We start from the raw sequence: 24575 nt of genomic DNA, 5'->3' as shown, positions 1-24575 counted from the left end.
CTTGACGTGAAGATGTATTTGAGTGACCAGAAGCCAGTCCTCAGGAGACAGTGATAAAGAAACCTACTCTTCATATGTAAATGCTTATGTGAAAGGGTATTATCGTATTATGAAAAGAACAAGATATATCTTCACTTACACATTTCATGAAAAAATTTGCTATGTGAATCTGCTGGTTTACCAGCTCAGGTTATTTAAGCTTATGCTTCACCAACAAATGTGCTTCAGGGACCGTTATGAATATGGATATGCTGATAAGATCAGTGGTACCTTAGTGATTTGCTACATAAAACTGAGTATGGTAGTTGTACCAAAAAATAAAAAACATAATAAAATTTCCATCATGCTTTGTTAACCGTATTCTTTAACAAACACAATAGCAAAAACATACACCTAATGTACAGTAATGACAGCTGTGTAAAATGAGGAGGAATGGGGTGCATGTCTTTCCCATGTTTTTCAAATTATAATTTTTTGAGATAAATTTGGCCAGTTCTTACATCTGAAACAAAAAATACTGTTTTTTAAAAACTCTGAAAGTGAAAGTATCATATAATCACACTTACAAGTAACTGTACAAACTAAAACAGACTCGTGGCTGTTGGTTAGGATACATGGGCCATCCATCTGAAATAAAAATCTCTCTGGAAATATGCATCTGTGCTTTATACATGCAGGGAGCCTAACAGCTAACTTTACTAGTTCATTGTTATGACTCTAATGTATTTACTGACCGTATACTGAGTGTACAATCCCAATTCCAATAAAGGTGGGATGCTGTGTAAAATGTGCATAACTGAACATTAGAACGCTCACTTTTCTTGAATTACAGAGAAATCTACAGGCACAAGCTAACAATGTGTAGAAAATAAACCCCCAATCCCCTTTTTATACCAGTCACATTCTTTAGGTGTAAATTGCTTCTCCAGCTCTTTTTTTTATATTTCTATTATTAGTACCAATTTTCCAGCCAATGTTTTTGAGATGTGTTAAAACCAAAGTGAATTTCAGCGAGCAGTGGAAATATATCACATTGTAACAAGCAATAACATATGATATCTAAAAAGAACAAGTATCATAAATATATGATATTATTAACCTATTTTTTTTAAAAGTTTATTTTTGTGTTTCAATACTAGCAAATGTAATACTTACATTATAAAATCTGTTGGAATGCACATGGTTAAAAATAAATAATGCATGAGAGGGTAAAAAGCTCCTTTGACAAGGAATATTTAAATAACTGCTCCATATAACTCTGGTTAAATCATTTAGTTCAAATTCTCACAGGCTTAGTGTAAATCATGGTTAACACTACTCAGATTACTGGCAGTTCATTATGGTCTGGGCAGAGAGGTTTATGGGAAGTTGTAGAGGTTCTGGAGAGGGATGAGTTCACCTCATGGCCAGCACTAATGGTGGCAGCATCTGAGCCAAGGCGACTGGCCCGTGGGCTTTGTTAAGAGCAGGAAGTGCTCTCATAATCACATCTCACAACACAGTGCCACTACAGCTCCACTTGCACAATCATCCCGCAGGGTTTTCTTAAGAGGCCCTAAAAAAGAGTAATGCTCACTGGAAATGAGGGCGAGAGATGGACGCTGAGCAGAGAGATGGGTGGTATGCTTGTTGTTAATGTGTGTGGCCTTGTGGCCGGCACTTAGGTTCTGTTAAACTTAATCGGCTGAAAACCAAGCCCATACACGACCTCCAAAAAACTTAAAATTAACAGGTTCTGGCCAATGTGTGTTTTGCTTTAAGTAAATGCAGGTACTTAATTCAGATTCACACATTTAACCCCAATGCATCCAAACACCTGAGACATAATTTGTGTCTAATGTCATTTGGAGCTTGGTCAAACTCATCTACTGGTACTCATCTTACAAGTGCCAAGTTATTAGTTTGGCATTGTTGAAAATACAGGCTATTATTTATGATGTAGGCAGTTTTTATGCCATCTGTCTATCTTTCAGGTTGTCATTCTTTCTATCATCTATCCATCCATCCATCTATACTATTCAAATTGTACTCCTTCTAAGTGTCTAGTAATTCTAATGGAAATATTCTTCTTTCTCCTTGTGAAGAGATCCGGGAGGCTTTTCGGGTGTTGGACAGGGATGGGAACGGTTTCATTTCCAAGCAGGAACTGGGCATGGCCATGCGCTCCCTGGGCTATATGCCCAGTGAGGTGGAGCTGGCCATCATTATGCAGCGGCTGGACATGGACGGTGAATTTCTCTCTCTCTCTAATCCTCTTCCTCTTAGGCTTATATTTCCCTGAAACCCTCTGTTCTCTTTCCTGTCTATTCCATCTCTCCCCCGAACAGTGTCCTTTTTAGCATGAATACTGCCCTATTCCCTTTAATAACATACACATTGTACGTCAAGCATAACGTCCGTCTCACATGTCATTGTATCAGCAATATCTCTGCTGAGATCTTTGAGCGTGTGAATATAGCTCATAATTTACCATTCATACCATGAATTACTGCCTGCTTCATACAATATGTGTTCTGATGTTACTCTAAAGCATTAATGAAAGTGTTAAACATAGTTTGAACTCTTTAATCCATAGAATTCTAGAATATCATACTGTACTTGTGATGAACGGGATGTGATTGTAGTTTTTTTTCTGCTATCAATTTTCTATTTTTAAATATGTGGCTTTTCAATAACCATTGCTGGAAAACAAACATTTATTTTTGCAAATATATTCCAGTAAGCACTTTAGAACAAAAACATTTTTTTTCCATCAAAAAAGACACACAGCAATGTCCTCTCAGATTTTAATCATTAATCTGTTCAAGTTTCACCTCTTGTTTCAGAAGTGCAGGTATATATTAAAGTGCACCATTCTTTTGATATTACAGTTTCATTTTTGAGATTTCCAATGATTTACAGTAGTTTAAAGCAGGCTTACTTGCAAGTTTATCCATGACAAGAAGCACCACTCAAGGTGAACTCTGGAAAACCTGAGAAAGTCTGTACTTTACTCATGGCTTTAACAAGGACAGGTCAATGTTGAATAGATGAACCTGCATCTATTCATCTTTCTGTCAATAAAGCAGTGATCAATCCTGACAGCTGAGCGGAGTGGTGCTTCCTGCACAACACCAGTGTCTAGTGTTACAACATGACACACACCCACAGAGCCCTGAAAGACATAAAAGATGTGGGAGAAAGGATGAGATGCAGGGGATGCTGAGTATTACAAAAACATTTCCCAATGGGTCCAAAGAAGTGTTACTTGCCGAGATGCAAAAATAACCTTTCAGTGCACAGTTTCTAAATTAAACATTTTTAATGAGATATGAAGTACAGAGAACCTTAGGACTGTACAGTGAGACAATCTGGAACCAAAATTATTAATTCATATTCATAACAATGAGCATGTTCACAGTGCAGTTTGAATGTGTATTTTCACATTTTGTGACTATACTTCACAATTTGAATTAAGTGATTAATTAGTGAGGTTTTTATATCACATTTTTTAATAAAATGGATTGTAACTACACAGCACTTTTACATTGAGTGCCCATTACAGGTACCAAACATGGTTTTACAAAACTGTTTCTTACTGTATATTTTTTTTGTATAGCATAGTTTAAACAGTAACCTACCAACTATAATACACAACATTTCTATGAAATGGACTGAAATTTTAACTATTACATATACATCTTCTCTAATAAATAAATAAATAAATGCTGTCTCTTGAGATGTCCCTGAGTGGTGTCTGTACATTTCAAGTGTGGAATACAAATGATGCAGCAGTAATGAGTATACAAAGAAGCAAAATGACGACTGGAGGTTGCATTGAGATTTTGGACAGTGAGGACCTGCTAATTGTTCTCTTTGTCTAATGATTAAGTTCAGCTGTCAGTCTTACATTGGAGTTTCTGTGGGTCTGTTATTCCACAAGACAGGCTCATCCATGAACAATGACTCATCCTCCAAAAGTACACCACTGTGAGAACAAGTGTTTGACTGGGCAGGAACAACCAGGCTTAACCCATTAAACCCATAGGGCCTACATATTTTTATACGAAGTACTAGTTTTACAATAGAGTAATTGATAGTAATTAGCCACTAGCATAATAGTCTGTTAACATTTTAGTGGTTGGTTTCACAAAACTCATGCAAGCCTTTAACCTGTAAACTGATAACTGCAGAGGGAAACTTGATTCAGTGAATATATTTGGTCAATTGATTTATATCCTTGGAAAAAGATAAACATTTTGGCATTGATTAATTTGCTGTTAATATAAATTTTATTGAGTGATATGAGTGTACAGAGAACTGTAAAAGCATTTTCCATTTGTTATGAATGACAGGCTTTTATAAACAAATTGAATGTTGAGGATTAAGATGGCACACCCTTCATGGAATGACTGAAGGATCTGAGATGATGGCGTGTGGAGTAACCAGCTGAATTAAAGAGAAAACCATTGCAGTGTCAGTATGATGCTGAAATATTAAAGCCACATGAAAACTGCTTTTAGGTTATACAACACTCAGTTGTGCAGAGTGAAAGCATGAGCAAACAACTGTCAAAAATGTACAAGTCATATTACACTGTGAGTCTCTGAGATGTTTTTTTTAAAGTGCTATCTTATGTAGTCCACACCTTTCACAATAAATAACAGTCATCATTGTTATTTGCTAATATTTAAACTATTATCACTTCACTGCAGGTGATGGACAGGTGGACTTTGATGAGTTCATGACGATACTGGGACCTAAGCTACTATCAAATGAGACCAGAGAAGGCTTCCTGGGCAGCACTATAGACAGTATCTTCTGGCAGGTACCAAAATGACCCCTCTGCTTTATTCCCTTTTCAGGTCCTCTCTCAATACCTTTTGTTATTCACCTCTTCTTATCTCTTCTCTTACTTCTTATATCATCCTCACAGAATTCTTCCATGTCTAACCCTTTTTTTTATTCCTTCCTCTTTGCTTTCTTTGACCTTACCTTAATTATTGCTTTTTCTCCTCCTTCTGCTATTTTCCTATTTCTCTATATTATATCATCCTCATCCTCTATCTCTCCCTGCCTGTTTTTTTTAATTGGACCATGCCTTTGCTTTCTGGGCATACGGTGGAGATCACTCCCCCTAAAAGCCTATTTTCTGCGGATTACGGTCCACCCTCTGGCCCCTTACCTACCTCCCCCGTCCCGTGACGGCCAGCCAAACTGATTCTTTTCCCAACAGTAGGCTTCAAAGTGAGGAAGGCCTTGACAGAGTGCACCACTGGAGAGTAAAGAGAAGCTAATCTAGATATAGATCCTCTGTTTCATTGCCAGCAGTTCTTTAGAGTGGATTTTGGTGGTTTGAAGAATGCATGTTAATTGACTGTGTGTTGTTACTTAAAAGGAAAGCTGGTTTATTTTTAATGGTAGTTTCTTAATCTGGATCTGGGGTTTAGTGCAGTATATTAGTGTGTGCTTATACGTTTTGAATAATTTAATGTCATTTTAGAGTAATTTAAGCTGGGTACACTGAATTTTCAGGATTTTAAAAGAAATCTGTTTGGGAGACCACTCAACTGTTAGAACAGCCAATTGAATCCAGCAATCCATTCAAATGTGCGACTTGTTTGGGCAGTTAATCAGACCACTTCTCTTGTCACACTGCACCGCAGATGACAGCTGATAAAACTTCAGTTCAGCCCCATCCTATAATTAAGTCATTGACTACAAAATCAGACTTAAAAATTGGCTTAAACTTCTGTGTATGCCGAGCTTTATAAGTTCATCATATGCAACTTTCGGCAAAATGTGTGCACTGCTACCAAAATTGCAGTCGTAAAATAAGACATCTGTGAAATTTTTATCTCACATTTGTAAACTCTATATGCATTACTTGTTAGGTCTCAGAGCCTTATAACTTTAACTTTAACTAAGAGAGAAGTAATATATGGAAAATATTTTATTAGGCATATACACTGAACCATCACTGATTCACCCTGTTCTTTAATGGTCAGAATCCCCACAGGGATAGTATGATTTGTGTGGTAGATCATACTCAGCGCTGCAGTGACACTGACGTGGTTGTGGTGTGTAAATGTGTTGTGCTGGTACCACAAGAGCAGGTGAAATAGAGATATAAATGTATGAAGAGAAACAGGTGGACTACAGTCTGTAATTGTAGAAAAGCAGAGTGCTTCTGTAGGGTCAGTGTAGCTGATACAATGGACAATGAATGTAAATGCAAGTCAGATGTTCCTAATCCAGTGTCTATTTAGTGTACAACAACAAATATATGAAGGTGATTTTTAGGATGTAATGCAATGTACTGAAGTTGTAGAGGTAGAAAAAGTCAATTCCTTTGTAATGCTGCATTAATAACTACTGGATAGAAAGTATTAAAGAGTGTGTACATGGTGTTTTAGTTAGTGTGACTGTATGTAGTGTGTGTACATGTGTATCAGCCATAGCATTATGACCATTTTTTAATCCTACCTTCAAACAGGAGAACTTTGTAGTTCTACAATTACAGACTGTAGTCCATCTGTCCATCTGCAGCCCCACCCTGATTTGGGTGGTGGATCATTCTCAGTGCTGCAGTAACACTTACATAATTGTGGTGGTGTGTGAATGTGTGTTGCATTGGTATGAGTGGATCAGACACAGCAGTGCTGTTGGAGCACTTTTAAATATTGAGTCCACTCACTGTCTTCTCTGTTATACACACACCTACCACATTGGTCCACCTTGTAGATGTAAGATGTAGAGACAGAACCTCATCTGTTGGTGGTGGTCATTCTCTGGTCCTTCATCAGTGGAGACCTACAAAGTGTGTATAAACAAGGTGGTCATAATGTTATGGCTGATCAGTATGTGTGCATTTGCAATGAATGTGAATGTAAGTGTAACAGCAAGGTTGCATACACAAATCTCTGGAGTGATTTAGCACACCTCAGCACACCTCTAGTGGGACACAGTGACTCATGAATGGAAGTAGTTCAGGTAATATCATTACACATACCACATGGCATACCAATCACCCAGCAGCACACACACACATATATACACACACACAAACGCAGTCCATTTTATTACAGTGGAATCTCATATATGGGTTTAATAGCCCCACACTGACAAGCATTTTCGGCTTTATGAAGGAGGAAATATTCCCTGATTAACTCTCACTATTTCATCCCTTCAGAAATTACAGGAGAGCGCCACCCCTGTTTAGTGGAGTTAAGGTCAATCCTCTAATGACTAATGATAAAATACTTTTGCTAAATATCAACTTAGTAACATTAAAACAAATAGAGTAAAATTAATTGTGCTTTTTATATCTCAACTATTGAAAAATGAAAGAAAAGAAAGATAAATTGGTGTTATTACCCTTTTAAAGAGTTATTCTTTTTAACATTCCATCTCTAATGTGAGCTCATTCATAGTTATTACTGAAAGTCGGACAAGGTCACAGGCTACAGCAGATTCAGCTGTTTCTAACATGCTCAGAGAGGACCCCTGAGGTTTCTATAAAATCAATTACATTACAAGCTGTTTTTTTTATTAAACCGCTCTACTGTTCATGAACTGGTTCTTGACATTAGACAGCATGCTGAAAGATAAAATATCTTTTCAGGGGAGCAGAAAATCATTACAACCAAAACCTCCAAAAGAAGCATATGGGTTTTAGACATTCCAGTGAGTTTGTGTGTGTGTGTGTCTGTGTGTGTGTGTGTGTGTGTGTATGACCTTGGGTGTGTGTGATTGTCTGTCCATATATTAAGTGCATGTGTCAATGTGTCTGCATGACTAAGAAGTGTGTGTGTATGTGTTTGTTTGTTTGTGTGTGTGTGTGTGTGTGTGTGTGTGTGTGTGTGTGTGTGTGTCTGCTGTTTGACTGTATCTGAAATATGTTCATAATTATTTGGTTAGGATATAAGATGAAAGTCTTACAGAGTGTTTTGATGTGTCAGTGTAGAGAAACATACTGAGTCATAGTATTTCACAGAGGGAGCTGCCATGAAACAGACATCTGTAATTTCTGTAATAAACTACTTTAGAGGAAGTTACAGTTATGATGGTTGATTAACTGATGTAAACTTACCAGAATGCTGTTGTATGCTTTCTAAATAAAATCTTGTAAATCTTATTTTTGTATAGTTTCTGAATTTGCCACGGTAACATATATGTTAATAGATGAGAGATGTGTGTGTGTGTGTGTGTGTGTGTCCCTGTACCTATTTGCATATTTATATTGTGGGAACTTTTCTTCCTTGGGGAAATGTAATTAATTAAATTTTAAAGAAACAACTTTTTTTTAATGCGATGGTCAAGTTAGAGTTATGTTACTAGTAGTTGTGGACAGGGTAGGAATTAAGTGTCACAAAAAATAATAGAAGTCTGTTTACTGGACACACAATGCATGAATACAAAATTGTATGATTGTGTAAGATTTTATTTTAAAGCCCATTTTTACAAATGTTTGAGAGAGTGGACAAAAGCTCTAATTTTTTTGCATGTGCACAGGAAAGTGTCATTGTTTGTTTGTGCATGCTTGTGTGTGTGCCGAAAGTTTGTGTTTGATTCAGGTATGATCCTCTCATACATTCATTGGAACTTAAAAGACTAAGCTCTTATTAGTGCGGGTGTTTCAGAAGCTTTCTAACAAGCTCGTCAGAGGGGAAGTGAGAGAAGAGCCAGGAGCTACTGGTAGTGATCAGAATTTTTTTAACACACACACGCATAAGCTAGGCTGCCTTTGCCGATGCTGAAAGCAACAACCCTTCACTGTAGTCTTTTTCTGACCTCTGATTTTGATCATAGAAAGAACTAGAGACAAACAGGTCAGCAAAACCTGAACTAACAGCCACAAAGCTGCCAGTAGGATATTTTGACTGCCACGGTAAAATATTTTTGTCTCTGTGTGAGTTCTATACGTTTTCAGAACCCATGTTCTATGGTTTCTCTTTGAACTGGTAATAGGGTCTGTGTCCTTTGGAATAAACACTTGTATGTATTTTGTCTGTTATACTTCTAGTAGTATAGGTAATGCCACAAACTTAGTTGCTTAAAGGCTTATTTTTTTTAGTAATTGTTGTTGTACTCAGTAATATTCAATAATGCTATATATGTCAAAATGTATCCAGATATAGCTTCAGATTTTTTAATTTGGCTACTTTAAAATAACTTCACTCAATGCTGTCCCTGTCATGGGCAAAACAAATATGAATTCTATCATCACCTAGCTGTGGTCTGATGGAATTTGTATTAACATACAATATGACACAAGACCAGATTGTCATGGTTTCCCCAGTCTTTGTTTCAGTCTCTGTCTTTTCTGTGATGCCAGCTTGATTTTGTGCGTGTTTTGTCAACAAGGATGACCAATAAAACAGTACATGACTTATGAACTTTCTTTATCCTTATGTTTACTGTAATCCGTAGTATTTATGCCTATGGCCTAAATAAAAGAAGAAGGAAAGTGGAATATCTTGAAAGTAGTTCTCACAGCACAGTGCAATTTCTGTCTTGTTACACGGCATTTTGTTAAGTGGAATGAGCCCACTTTACTAGCCCACTAGCTATTGCAACTAACGTTATTTGGGAGTTAGTTTTGTGTCCTTTGTTTGTGTGGCCCCATTTTAATTTGAACTTGATATGAATGTCCAGTCTATACTCTTCGATCCAGGCTATCTGGGGTAATTTGGGGAAATTGCACATATACGTTATCCTGTACGAACTGGACACTCAGCTTCCCTACAGATTACATTACTGGATCACCTGTGGTAAATTAATTCAGCTCAAATAGGTATTGTTTGTCTTTATCTTGCATTGATCAAGTCAACCATCTGCTGGTTTGTTTTTCTCTTTTGTGCAATTTACTCAAAACATATGAGACTTTGTGGCTGGATACAAATGCAGAGTTTGTTTATAGGGCAAGGGACAGGGAGCCAAGCAAACCAAATATGTAATAAGCTGAGAAACTGGCTTTAACATCAGAGATGGTGCAACGCTAAAAACAAACACACAAAATATGTATATGTGGGATAATGGGTCCAGGGAATATGCATAAACAGGGAACTACCCCCTTGGTAGTGTTTTTTTATTTCTGTAATATTAGACTTTACCAGTGTTTTGGTTTCAGGTCTGCAGTCATTTGTGTTATTTGTTTCCTGTCCTGTATTCCTTGGTTTTACTACTTTCAGTATGGATATATCTGCACATCTTACTTCTATCAATCAATTTTTGACCTCTGTGGAATCTGGTGATAATAAAACCAGCTCACACTTCCTCTTGCCTCATTGCCTAATTTGTCACACTGACAGAAAGTACCTACAAAGAAATATAAGGCATACATATACCAGAAACCACACTATAAAAACCTGGGAAAGCCAAGGTTACAAACTATGTATGACTGGGGGATAGAGGGACAAGAATAAATAAGGATATAAGTTACATAAGCATTTACAGTACACACATTAGTGAAGTAAAATTTAAGTGATATACTGATAAATTTATGTTTTAATATTTTTACTGTGAAATCTCATCCCAGAAAGTGGAGAGTGAGTGATAGGGAGTACCAAAAAATGAATTTAGCATAGTATATATCAAGGAAACATTTTAAAATAGAGATTGAATGTTTCTAAAGCAAAGCTGACGAGTCAATTTTGGTGTGGATCATCTTACTCTCTGTGTGTGCTGCACCCAGGCAAATGACACCAGCTCCTAATTACACATACTCACCCTCTCACAGCCCACAGCATCAACAGAGCAGCAGCACTGGCTTTGCACTTATAGCAGAAACATTCACAGCTGGAGTAACTCCTGTAACATCAGGCGGTAAACTCTTCAGCACCGGCAGTAAGCTTTACAGACACACTGCCACACCACTGCTCAAGAGTTTGGAAATACTTTTCTCCTGATTCTTGCGCATATCATTGCTACACTTCAGAAAATATCCACAGGTGTTTCTGTCTTTCCTATCCACTGTGATACTACTTTGGTTAAGGGAATAGGAAAAAGACCAAAAATTCAGATAAACAAAGAAGCCACTGATGGTCTTAGAACAATAACCTGATCAGCCTAGAAGCCATACATCAACAGTACTGAATGTGTTTGGCATTACAGAGATCATGAAATGCAGAGAATGTAGCTAGCGTTTAAAACTTTAAAGGAATGGGGAAATTATTTCAGTTATATGGAAAACTGGAATAAAGTCTCTGAACAAATACGTATACGATACGGCATAAAACCCCTGGTTTGTACTATAGTTGGGAATTTTGTAAAATGCTATAAATACAAGAATGCATAATTTGTTAATTCTCCTGAAATTTTATTTATCTAACAAAATTGTAAATAACACATGCTTGTGTTTGGCTGAGCAAAGTAATATATATGTGAAATACTGATTCCAAAGTATGCCAAAGATGATTTTTATATTGTTAGACTTGATAAAGCCCTTGTCATGACTAAAGGTTAATGGTGCACATTAGGGGTATTTCAGAGTATTTTGGCGACAACGATATTCTTGGCAATTTGAAAAAACACTGATAAAACAATTTAATTAATTTCAAGAACATATATATTTAATATTATATTATAACATATATTAATATGTTATATTTATTAAAATGTTTTATTTTACTACAAATGTAACAAACAAAAAGAAACATAAACATTTGCTTATTTTGTAAACTAACTTAGCAAGATTCTGATTTTGTAGAAAGCAACAATGTAGTATATAAATCTACCACAAAATCAAAGTGCAGCAAACATAAACAGTTATACCAAAAGTAACTTTAAAGTTTCACAGTAAATAATCAAACAATAGTTACTATGCTGTGTCATTACATAAACAAGTCAGAATATTGTGATGGTCACGATATAGATTTTTTCAATCATTTTAAAAATGATGACGATATTATCACAAATGATACGATATGGCACAGCCCTAATGGACATACAGTGTAGTGTACAATTATGCATTGTTGTGTACCTTGTAAACTGCTGGTAAAAAAATCATCTTATTTGTTTGTTTTGTGGTTTGTTTGTTTGTTTGTTTGAAATTTGTTACAGTGACATTTGAAATACCTTTGCTTGTTCTCTGATATCTTTTTCCTCTAAGGTACTTTTACAGAATCACTAATATGCTCCTAATGATCTTGTTTTTTTCTTCTCAAACCACAAATAAAGCAGCCCCTCGAATTTTCCTTCTAAATCCACATGAATATGAATGGAATGTATTTACAGCTTTAATAGACTGTGGTTGTAGACACTAGTGTTTGTTATTTGGAATATTAGCTTCTGTATGAAGTGTGTGATCCCCCTGGTCATGCCCACCCTTCCATAATTACCCTGCTAATTGCATTCTTCTCGAACATGTTGTACAACATCAAATAAAAAGAGAGTTAAAGTGAGCCAGGCGGAATGCTTCTTTCAGGCTCTTCATTAGTGTAAGACCCTACAGCAGAGGTGCAATGAAAGAGTCCCTCCATTCATAGCAGAGATTTTTAAGCAGAGTGAAGGAGTACAGTGTAATAGAATGGACAATAAAATAATAGCTGTTAAAGTCATAATTTTTATATGTAGAGTATAAAAACGTTCTATCTTAAAAATGGTAAATTTATTTTTGAATATATCCTAGATTTTATATTTTATTACAAATGTGGACTGATTCTAGGGTCTGTACATCATGAAATAATGACAAATATAATGGAAATCTATATGTTTAGTTTCAGATTGTGATGTTATTTTGCAATTAAAGTTGAATTTTGGGATAATTGACTAAAGCCCATATCTGGATGCCTTAAAACTGAATTTGTTGAACATTTCTAATAGTTATTTATCAGAAATTACAAAAAATCTTATTATATGGAGATCATTGTACTCAAAATGTTTTTATCAGTTATATGGTGTTTTAAGGCCACAGCATTGAAAAATTAATAATAATAAGATTCTAAGAATAAAGTCAGAAATATTCAGATAATAAAGTTGGAAAATCGAAGATAAAGTCAGAAGAAGCAGTGAATGAAGTGAACAGAATTATTTTTTAATGCTTCCATCCAAAAAACATAACAAATAAAAACCCTTCAGTTCAGCCACTGCATAAGTCCATAAGCCATAACACGATGGAGCCAGAGTTCCACTCCCTCTGGATCGATATTTTTTTCCATGATCATTAATTGTATCCTGTGAAACTACATGTCCTCTTCTGAATAAACTGGTTCTTGCACAACTGATTCAGCATTTAAATAATAATCTGGTCCTGTTGTGCCAGAGGACTGAGTTTTTATTACAGAAATCTATACTATAGTATGAATTCTCAGTTACACTGTGGTTGAGTCTGCTCCATTACATGTGCAGCGAAATATTCTGACTTTATTCTTGGAATTTTTCTGACTTTTTCTTTCTTTAATTTCTTTAATTTAATTTTCTGTTTCTGACTTTAATCTCAGAATCTTTTTTTTTTCCTTTGGACATAAAACTTTGTTTATTAACAGCGTTATACAGGTTACACTTATTTGAGATTTTTGGATATACACTGAACATTCTTCTCTTGCAGAGGGCTTGAACACAGACTGGGGATTTTCAAGCTACAGTAAAAATGCATGTGGTTCAATAATAAAATGTGATTATGGAGGAATTAACATAGCACTATATATTTGCCTACATGTACATAGTAATGTGTAAGTATTTCCAGTTGGTTTTAGCTATTATGTTAGCATGGCTTTGTGGGATTCTGTCAGGTGTCAGATAGTTAAAGGTTAGCGGTTAGCAGGAGCCAGCAGTCAGGTCGCGGCTCAGTGAGCTGATCTGACTTGGAGTAAGTGGAAGTAATAACAGTCATGACGAGCGTATCACTGAATGAGAATGAGAATATGCAGTGTTATGGTGGGCCGATAAACCCCAGACTCCCTGCCATAATTGCCTCGGTCCCAGACACACCATTCACTGAAACGCCATCTGTCCAATTCACACCTCCCCAAGTGACAGTTGAAGCGCTGAGGACTGAATTATACCCTGGTACTGCCTTGGAAATGTATTCTTGGAGAAAATAATTGTGTGTGTGTGTGTGCGTGTGTGTGTGTGTGTGTGTGTGTGTGTGTGTTTATTTCAAGGTCAAAGATTAAGTTATTGCCAGTACATGACAATTCAATGCCACTTGGAAATAAACCACTGAGTCCATTTCTTTGATAGGCCATTATAGCCACTGCCCTCTGATATGTCCAAGGAATAATGTGGTATTGATTGTCTGATGAGATTAGGGACAGAATTTTGCCTGTACATGGAGCACTGAATACATAATTTGCTATCTCTTATGCAATATTAGCTTAGCCACATTTGGCTCTCTACCTCTGTATGGAAGACACTGAATGAAAAATGTCTCTCATGTAGTCTTGTCAAAGAACAGCACTGCTACACTGTGATGTTGCTGCATTCATTGCCAGCCATCTGTTGATGCAACTGTTCACCTAAAAACAAGGCATAATGTTAAATGTGTGTTAATTTGTAATCCATTGGGTCTTTAAATGAATGCTCCAGCTTTTTAAAATGCTTGGGAAGCAAATGACATGAAACACCATTAGGATACTCTGCCATGGCAAATAAAATATGAATGTTGATCTGTAGATTAGGTGTAAAACAATGTTATTGACCATCAGTAAAGTAGCTTTTCTAAAATGTAGTTTTTGAAACTTTAGTTTAGTGTCACAGTCTGCCTTACAAATATTTCATGTGTTTTTAAGTGTTATTTAGTTTTATTTCAGTAACATCATTGACATTTTTTATGACAAAATTATACAGCCAAATTTACCAAAAATATGAAAATATTTGAATTGACTGAATTTAATATGTATTTCTTGTATTTCTAAATTGTAACTTTATGTATTTCTTTATTTATTTACAATTTATTCAGCATCTGTGGCTGCTGGATTTCCTGCACATCATGATCAATAATGATTTTCTCTGTGGTTAATTAGAAAAAGATTTTTTAAAAACCATATAAAAATAGTAGCTTTGTATGGTTTATTCTTAATTTCAGCTGATTTTCTTGTGATACCATGTAATATTACAGTAGTATTAAGATATTATAATTGAATTTATTAAAATCATACATTTTGATTTCCAGAGGTTTTATTTGTTCACACACAGTGTTTTTTTTTTTCTTTTTGAAAGATTTGTCACAACATTCTTGTCTTTCTCAAAATATGACTATAATATTATTGCTATAATTTTTGGGTGTAATTCAATTTCATGATAAATCATCACAGAACAGCTGCCCAATGGCTTCCATTACATCAGTTTGGGTTCAGTGGGTTTTCTTTTCTTCTTAAAGTACAAGTAAACACACAGAAATTATTGTCTGGTAATTGATGATACTACACAAATTTGGAACATTATGTTTAGTTTGACAAATGCAAAAGCCAGTATTCCTTTAATGCTTTATCAAAATGTCACAATTTGTTTTTATGTATCTGTCCATGGCCACGCTTGAGTGTGGCTCTGAGTTATGAGGTGGACAGGCAGAAATGGATGGGAGAGATGGTGAGCCTCTATCTCATGCTGATAAATGTGTCTGGACACCTTCAACATGACACTTCCCGCACTCATCCCATGCTCTGCAGGTCAGCCAAAGACATCTGCCTCTGACACTTCTCTTCACGCTCCATCTCTCTCTTCCAGACAGATCTGCCCTGACTTGTTACATGTGGAGAAGCCTGTCTCACAGAGTGCTGATATTTAGGATCAAAACCAGCTTTACAGCCTGTGGTGGATGCTGGTGTCATTACATTTAAAGCAAAGGAGCAAAGTAGGTAGAAGTAGAAAAGGTATTAAAAGATTACCCCAGAAGTTCTACACCTCACACACAAACTGTGTCATGCTATACATTACCATCAATATTAGCAGTAACATTTACCCTCCAAATCTCACCCAATTTGGGCAAGTGTTTAACAATTTTTTTTCCCAACAAAGCTGACCCTTTAAAAATAGTAATTTTTCAATCACTCCAGCAACAGTGAATGTTGGAAAACACAATTCAGGTTATTTAATTTTTTGTTGTGCATGACAGGAGCTTGGATTGGTGACTCCAAATTTTCCGTAGGTGTGAGTGTGTGAGTGTGTGTGTTGCCCTGTGAAGGACTGGCGCCTCCTCCAGGGTGTATTCCCGCCTTGCGCCCCATGATTCCAGGTAGGCTCTGGACCCACCGTGACCCTGAACTGGATAAGTGGTTACAGATAATGAATGAATGAATGACAGGAGCTTATGGAAACATATCTACATTACTACACTAGTCATGTGTTATCACAAATATAATAACATTTCAGTGTATGAAGACAGTACCCATGTAAAGCCCTTATTAAGCCTCATCCAGCTAGTAGTTGCCAATTAACCATCTGCAAATGTTGTATTGTTAAGCAGTACATATAGATAATTAAGTTTTGTCTTGAAGCACTTTAATTAATGTACTTCAAATAGTACTTCTAATAGTCAGTTCATTAGCAGCTACTCCATCGAAATGAAATGCAGATTTGCATTATCTACATGTTCATACAAATAATTTACACAGCTCATCTCCCAATGAAGCCTACTGACTAGTTCCCACTTAGGAATCTAAATGAGTGTCTGAGTGAAATTAAAAACTCAGTACAAATAGCCATCTTCAGTTAAATGACAACAAATATAAAGTAGCATTTTTGGCCCACCCAAGACAACTTTCTAAAAATCTTAATATACTTTTAGCATTATGTGTAACCTCAGGTCAATAAATTTGGAGTGGTTTTTGCTCCTGGCTACAAGTTTGACAGGCAAGTTAATGTTGTTGTCATAATTGTTTCTTCCAACTTCAAGTTCAGCTGTCAAAATAAAAAAGATCTCATTTCTCAGGGTTATACATGCCGTCATTTCATTTCACTTGGATCCCTGCAATGAACTATATATTGGTGTCAGTAAGACTTCACTGGCTTGTAGTTGCAAGATTGCTGACAGGCACTAAAAAAGATAGCACATCACTCAGGTTGTAACTTCTGTTTTTTCTGTTCATTACATGGTCCAGTTTAAGGGATTTTTTTGTTTTTTTGTCTTTAAGGCACTAAATTGAGATGTATTTGCGTATATCTTAAAACCCCTACAACCTAATTCCTCTTCCAGTTTTTCAGATGAACTGCATCTTTCTGTTCCAAGGGTTTGTATTTAGTGGGTCTGTTCTCTCTCAGGTCTCAGTTTTCAAACAAGATTTTAAAAAATATACCAGTTAGTTTTAGCTGATATGTAATTTGTATGTTTATGCATTTAGTTTTTGGATAATTTGTTTAAAGAACTTTGGTTTTATATGTGTTCTATAATGCAATTACTTACATTTTTATTTTTTTAATTAGTAATTATAGAAATTAATTTTAAATATTTACTGAACATTTCTGCCAGTGACTTCAATTATAATACAATTAAAAGTGAGTTTCTGTTCCCTTATAAGTACAAGGAAATATTTTGAATTTTTGTCATGGACTTAGGAGTAGGGTGAAAAATCTTTAAGTTATCCAAGTTATCCTATTGAAAAATAGAATGTTACTCCTACTGTATGCAGTCCTTGACTGAAGTGAGAGCTTAAAGTATTTGTTTACCCCACATATTTCTCAGCCAATGATAGCAAACATATCAAGTAAAGAATTCATTTTGAACATGACACTGTTCAGCCCTACACATACTGCCCTGTCTTTGAATTAGATGTTTGTGTTTTTTCTCAAACGTGTGTTCCTCATATTTCTCTGTCATGGCTTTGTGTTGTCTTTTATCTTCTGCCTACTCTGTGGGCCTCAGAATCAATTTGCAGAGGTGTTTCCATTCTGCATTAATCTCCCACCTACCGATAACATGCACGCACGCAAGTAAATGAAGCTTAAATCATCCAGGCTGCTGAGGGATTCTTCAGGATTGTTGGCATGCAGCTTGACTGGAATCAATAGAGGCTTTCAGGTGCAACATAAAATAATTGTAAATATTTATTTAATTAGAGACTTTCAGATGTTCATCAAATTTAATGTGCCTCGCAGTGTGCAAGCCTGATTGCACCATTATTTACTGATCATATCCGAAAGGGTGGACCCTATTTATCACACCAGCTGTCAGAAAATTAGACATGAGGAGCAGCCAAATGGAATAAGTGTGTCAGTGTGTAAAAGGGTTATTTATTTGAGCATGATGTTGTTTTGGTGATTCAGTTTATCACTGGCCGTAAATATTTGATTGTGTTCAGCCACAAGAACACAAGTAAGGTCAAGCACCACTGAATGTTGGATATTTACTACTGGGCACCACTGGAACTCATCCCAAAGATACTGGATGGAAGTTTATATTCTCAGAGAGCACAGTGAAGCCCAATACTGAGAGGCTTTATACACCTCTAGTGAACACTTGCCATTGGGTAGGGTTTGATTGCTTATGTGCAGATGTGGGCGTGATTGAACACCTGTGACAGCATTGGATGCACTAAGAAGTAGCTGAACCTCATTAAAATTTTGATTCCATTTATGACCCTGCTCTCAAGCACATATGAGGCACTGCCAGCCTTCCTCCAGCAGCAACATCAAAGCAGATAGGGGTGAATGTGCTTTGCCCGTTGCATCTAAATTGGTAATCTGTGCATATTTCACACTTGCTTTGGCAGAAATGACTCTTATTCCTGTGTTTAGAGCATCACTTAAAAATAGTTCCATACAGAGATCAGACAGCCTGGATATCAGCCAAAGGATTATATTTTTCGTCCCTCCAGGTCTCACTGCTTTGATTGGTGCCCTAAGCAATCTGCTGCTCTACTGACTTAGTATTGACATCTGAAAATCACCTTGAAAATGGTATTAAAGTGTATACTCTAATTCAGAGGATGCACTCACACTGAATAATTTCTGTTATTTAATTTTTAAACAGATTTTACTCAGTTTATACTTTGTAATGCCAAAATGTAGATTTTATAAACGAGGCCAAGGTGTTGTGGTTGAAACGTGAAGGTGTGTTTGTTGCTTCGATTGGTCTTACTTTCTTCTACATGTAGATCAGAGAACATGTAATTGGATACATTTTTCCAACTGAAAACTAAAGACAAAGTTGTTGATGTATGCTGTAATAAAAACTACAGCTCTTGACATTTGAAAATGACACATGTTCAGGTTGCAAATATATTAACTATTCATTATTCAAATGTATTTAGAGACAAACAACATACTATATGAAAATAAATATGTATGAAAATGTATATATTTACAACACTTAAAATATAATTAATGGTCAGCATTTCTGCCTTATGATTTTATTACCAGTTTCAAGTAAGAGGTATTCTCTATATTAATTTTTTTTTTTTTTCAGAATAATCTATAGTTGACTTCATCAACCTGGACATATGTAAAATATTTTGTATTTAAAAATGTAGATTGTGTCTTTTTTCTTTTTCTCAGGTGTAGTCAAGGAAATACTTGTAGAGTATTAGCCCAAAAGAGTTTTTTGTTTTTGTTTGTTGTGAGGAATACAAACGTGTTTCTTACCTCTGAGATCAAATCCCTTCTGTGCCAAAGCTATTTTTGTTATTTATACACAAGGCTCCTTGGAAAATGATGCTAACATTTCACGTAGGGTGCAGATCAGACACTTTTGTTACTGTAATTCACTCCAGAGTGTTTTTTCTTCTTCATTTTCACCACCTGACATCTCATCTGTCATTTGTTGCTGACCAGCTCTCCCAAAACACAGTAATTTTCTTTAAACTAATCTACCACTGCACAATCTTTCACGGTGCAAAGAATTTCATGGGAGAAGCCCAGTAAATGGAATTTATGCTTCATGTTTCATGCTATGCTGCTAGGTTTCCTGTATATATGCATCATAATGAAGTCCTTCCCTAACCTTCTGAATCCCATAAGATCACACCAGCATTTGAATGAGTCTGACAGTCAAATTCAGGCTGCTGGGACTTTCAGTCTAATCTCACACTGCTGTATATGCTGGGGAAGTGATGCACTAACAGTTTTTATTTAATTCCAATGTGTGCATCTTCTCTACATTAATAAAATATATCACTTACACTGTTCATTTGGACAGTAAACTCTGTTAAAAATGCACTAAGACATTGTGATTTGATGTCTGAAAATTTGCAGCTTAATGATTTCCAAAATCTCCTCCTCCTAATTTTTCATCAGATTAAATTAGGAGTGCTGCTAATGCAATGCAAGAGATCCATGTGTTAACTGCATTCATCTAAACAAGTTGTAAATGACATTTGAAAAAAAAAAACAGTGTTAGTCTAATTTATTTATATGCATCCTCTGCTGCTTATTTACATTTTCAATTCTCCTATAAATACTTCTCCCAATAAAAGCTGTTCCCCTAAGTGTCACAATTCACACAATCAACATCCCATCCCCACCTCAGCTGCCTATCATATTTCTTTCACACGTGGAACTAAAATGGCATAGTGATACTTCAATTAAAACTATATATAAATTTACCTAATTCCAAAAGGAATAGGAAGTGACATGGAGAAAAAAATTAAAAACAGGAAAAAACTTTGAAAAAAGACAAAACAGAGAACAGGACACATCAAGTCTGTGTCAAGATCGAGCTTGGAACAAATAAACCCCAATACAAGACTGACATTATCTTTACAAATATTTTAGGATATAAAAATAAAAAACAGAAAATATGGAAAATGAAATGGATTTACTGTATATTTATTATTTATATAGTAGATAGTAGTTTTTAAGATATTACAAATATTTATGTTTTAATTATATTTTAGCACAGTGTTTCTCAACCCTGGTCCTGGAGGCACCCTGCCCTGAAGATTTATCTCTGTCCCTTCTCCCAACACACCTGATTCAACTATCAGTTAATGGACAAGTCCTTTCAGAGCTGCAGTGGGTGTGTTAAAGCAGGCAAACCACTTAAATGTGCTGGTCTCAAGAACAATTTCAGAATCTACCATAGACCACCAAGAAAGGCATTAATTTACCGCCTCAAGATATAGCTACAACATCTGAGTAGAATAAAAATATTTGAAATATTTGAGAAGTAGGAGAAAATCAAAAGTATGAATCTCCGTTCTTACTGTGGAAAGTAAGAAAAATAGAAAGGTGGTGTTGATGAAATTATGACATTGTATTTCACGTCATTTGACAGCATTTCAGGTTTTTTTCCACTGTATCCCCTTATTTTATTCCCTGTTAATGTGATCTGGATTTGTTGTTCTCATGTGTCTTTGCTTTTCCTTCTGAAGGTCACTGGTGGAGATGAAACAAAAGCAATGTAGGACAAACGTGGAGGGGAGAGAGAGCATGAGAGGGAGAGAGAGAGAGAGAGAGAGAGAGAGAGAGAGAGAGAGAGAGAAGACAGGCAAATGAAGGGAAAAAGAAAATATATGATGTAATCGATTTCCTCACAAAGGACACATAAATAGTTCTAGCGTTCCCATATATCACTGCATTCAGAACAAATAGGGCTTAGTGGGGTGGAAGAATCCCCAGAGTGAGAGTAAGTGGGGGGGCAGATGTCTTATTTCTGTCTGAACAAAGAAGCAGACACTTTCAGCGCTGTTCTCTCAGCTCAGGAGAGCCTTTCTCACTGAGACTATTCCACCGAGACCCACCACTCTGCATTCTGACAGCTACTGTCAGCCCTTACTGATAAGACACTGCATCTGCAGACGGCCTTCGGGGGGCAGAGGTGAGAGACAAAACCTCAATACCCCCAGTACCTGAGCAAAAGCCGGAGGGGGAAAACCACATACAGTGATAAATTCCGTACAAAGGGCACTCTAAATGAGTTACTGTATGATGTATAATGTAGAGGGAGAAGGAAAATAAGCCATTCCAAAGAACAGTATTCATTTACTGCAGAAATTTGGATAATGATGCATAAACCAGCAGAGAGTTATGGCAAATGAATTGGAACGTTAATAGAAAAGAAAATCAGAGCGTGATATTAAATGTGTTTATAAGCTAAAGAGATATCATGCTGATGTGGTAATACATCAAAGCTATATTACATTATGGTAATATGTAAATGAATACTTATTAATATATCTGCAATAATCACAGAATAAATTACTCAGAATTAATCATCCAAAGTTTGTAATCCCAAACTATTCTTCCAAGATCAGTAAGATCAGTACAAACTCCCTGTTTATTCCCTTGACCTTAGAAGGAAGACTGGGTGATATGATTGGATAAGATTAATGTTAGATATAGGAGTATTATATACAGAGTAGGCACTATTGCTTTTATATCATCAACTAGACTCTGGCTAATAAATATTTTCTGGTTTTTGCGTGTGTGTGTGCGCCTGTGTCAAGGGAGAACTAATGTACTGTACTTAATAGCAGGTTGTAGCAAAAGAAATGAAATGTGGCAAGATTAATGAAAATGATTACAGTTATTACAGATTTAATTTCCCAGGAACAATATATTTTACTGGTTACTGCTCTATTACTTCTACCATATCATGTCCTGTAGCTGCACAGGTTCACATGGTATTTGCGGGAAACTTTCAGCTTCAAACACTAAGTGCTTAAGTACTTAATGGATTAAAACCTGTTGGTCTTTAGTATATCTTATGGGCTTTAGCACATCATGGATGGTAGCTGTTTCTTGCACCTCTATATCTAAAGTAAAAACTAGGAGATAATGAAGCCTAAAGAAATGACACTCTCTTACAGTGTGCAGAGTCTCTTGAAATTCAATAATTCATTGACTGTGCAGAGACTAAGGCCATCCTGCAATCGCAGCAAAGCTGGCTCAAGGATTTTGTGAGATCCCTTGATAACAACACTGCTGAAAGATAGAGAGGTTCAGGTCCATTTCTCAGTGGTAATAAATAATTGAATCGATGGAAGATCTTCTATAATTTGTCCCTCTATTGTTTTTCTTCCTCCTGCTCCCTGGCTGTTACTCTTTCCAAAACAGAAATTGATTTATATTCCAAAAGGTAATGTCACATTTATGAGTGTCTACTTCTCTGTACTGTGATCTGCAGGGCAGTGTATCTGTAGACATCCTGTATAAATGTATAAATACTTAATTTGTCTGGGGCAGTTGCACAGAGATTACAGTGAATGTGAAAAGACAGCAGCAGTTGAGAGAAGGACAGCTGTACTGAAGAATATGTTTCCAAATGTATAATATAATAAAATGTCTGACTGTGGAGTATCCTGCTCCTTTCTGGATGCCAATTAGACTCCATAAATCCATAAATTCAATAGATTCCATAAATCACTTGAACACAACATGGGGCGGAAAAAAAGCAGGGATTCTCCCTGCTGGCGGCCATCTCTTTAGTTCCCTTAGCAAAAACTATATGGAAAGCAACAAGCAAATTGTTGCTGTCAAAACAAGCACTTATTGTCTTCTAAAAAGGAGGAGAATGGATAGACTTGAGGCTGAATACCTTCAAAGTACACTCTAAATGTGCAAAATACATTATATTTTCTGTTGATGTTGGACTGATATGCATAGTAGATATCTATTTGGTGTAGTCTTTCATTGTGAAGAAAAATATACCATAGTCTTTTGTAAGATGATCAGCTTGGTTTGTGAGTTTAAGTGTTATGAAGTAGTCAGGCTATTAGTCAGTGTTTAAGAGCATATTGTTGTTATCCAGTCTTGGAGCGGTTGCCCTCTACACAGAAAAAAATTTACCTGGCTGTGAAGTGCTGTAACGTTGTACGTCTGTGTTTGCTCCTGGCAGTTTGACATGCAGCAGATGTCTCTGGAGGAGCTGAAACAAGTCCTGTTCCAGGCTTTTCGGGACCACCTGACCATGAAGGACATTGAAAACATCATTGTGAATGAGGAGGAGAGCCTAAAGGAGAACTCAGGGAACTGCCAGACTGAATTTGAAGGAGGTAAGCGAAAAAGACAGGCAGAAGATTTTACTGCTTCAATGACTGAATGTGGATCACCTTTTGGCAATGGTTTTAACATAAGATGTGCACAATGGCACTTAGATACATAAATATATGATAATTCTCAAATGGCCTCTTACATAATCCTGCTGCCCTTTACATTGTGTGAATATTTCATAACAAATTTCATAACAATTATGTTCCAAAGTCACTTAAAATAGAATCTTAGAATGCAAAGTTTAGTAAAGATAGGAATGTGATTGTTGTCAAAAAACTCAATTTTATAATTTAATCATTCATCTTTAAAATATTTGTATAATACATTTCAAACATTTCCAGGCATGTAAATGGTGTCAAATGTTCATGGCAAACAGGACATGAAAATGAACAAAAAAATTTAGAATATGTTCTCAGTGAAATATGTTCTCAGTGAATATCTTCTCAGTGAAGAAGGCTTCAGAGATGTAAGATACAAAAGTGACAATGTGTCTAAACATGGTCATTATTCATAGCTTTTAATTGTTTGTAAATTACTATCATTGAGTCTGTATTCCAATTATTTTGCAATTACGTCATTCAAATGGGCAGAAATGGACAGAGAATTTCACCACACATTGTCAACTCGGCTCTCCTTATGAAGCAATTTATTCATGTGAACACCAGGGAGAACAAGAGGAAAATGATTATAATATTTAAATGAAACATTTATTGAGTCCAATAAAAGCA

The 24575-nt window shown here is 36.0% G+C and overlaps 1 protein-coding gene across 1 annotated transcript in view; it reads left to right on the top strand.

Annotated features, from left to right (window-relative positions):
- caln2 (calneuron 2) overlaps positions 1-24575 on the top strand; it is a 40032-nt gene that overhangs the window by 13385 nt on the left and 2072 nt on the right. Inside the window, exons 3-5 of the mRNA XM_066646357.1 lie at positions 2085-2228; positions 4695-4807; positions 23693-23849. Of these exons, the coding sequence (XP_066502454.1) occupies positions 2085-2228; positions 4695-4807; positions 23693-23849 (414 nt within the window). The remainder of the gene's footprint in view (positions 1-2084; positions 2229-4694; positions 4808-23692; positions 23850-24575) is intronic.

Source organism: Hoplias malabaricus, chromosome 15 (assembly GCF_029633855.1).
Source record: "Hoplias malabaricus isolate fHopMal1 chromosome 15, fHopMal1.hap1, whole genome shotgun sequence".
NCBI lineage: Eukaryota > Metazoa > Chordata > Actinopteri > Characiformes > Erythrinidae > Hoplias > Hoplias malabaricus.
The sequence above is the reverse complement of the archived record's forward strand: the minus strand, read 5'-3'. Positions and strand labels throughout refer to the sequence as shown.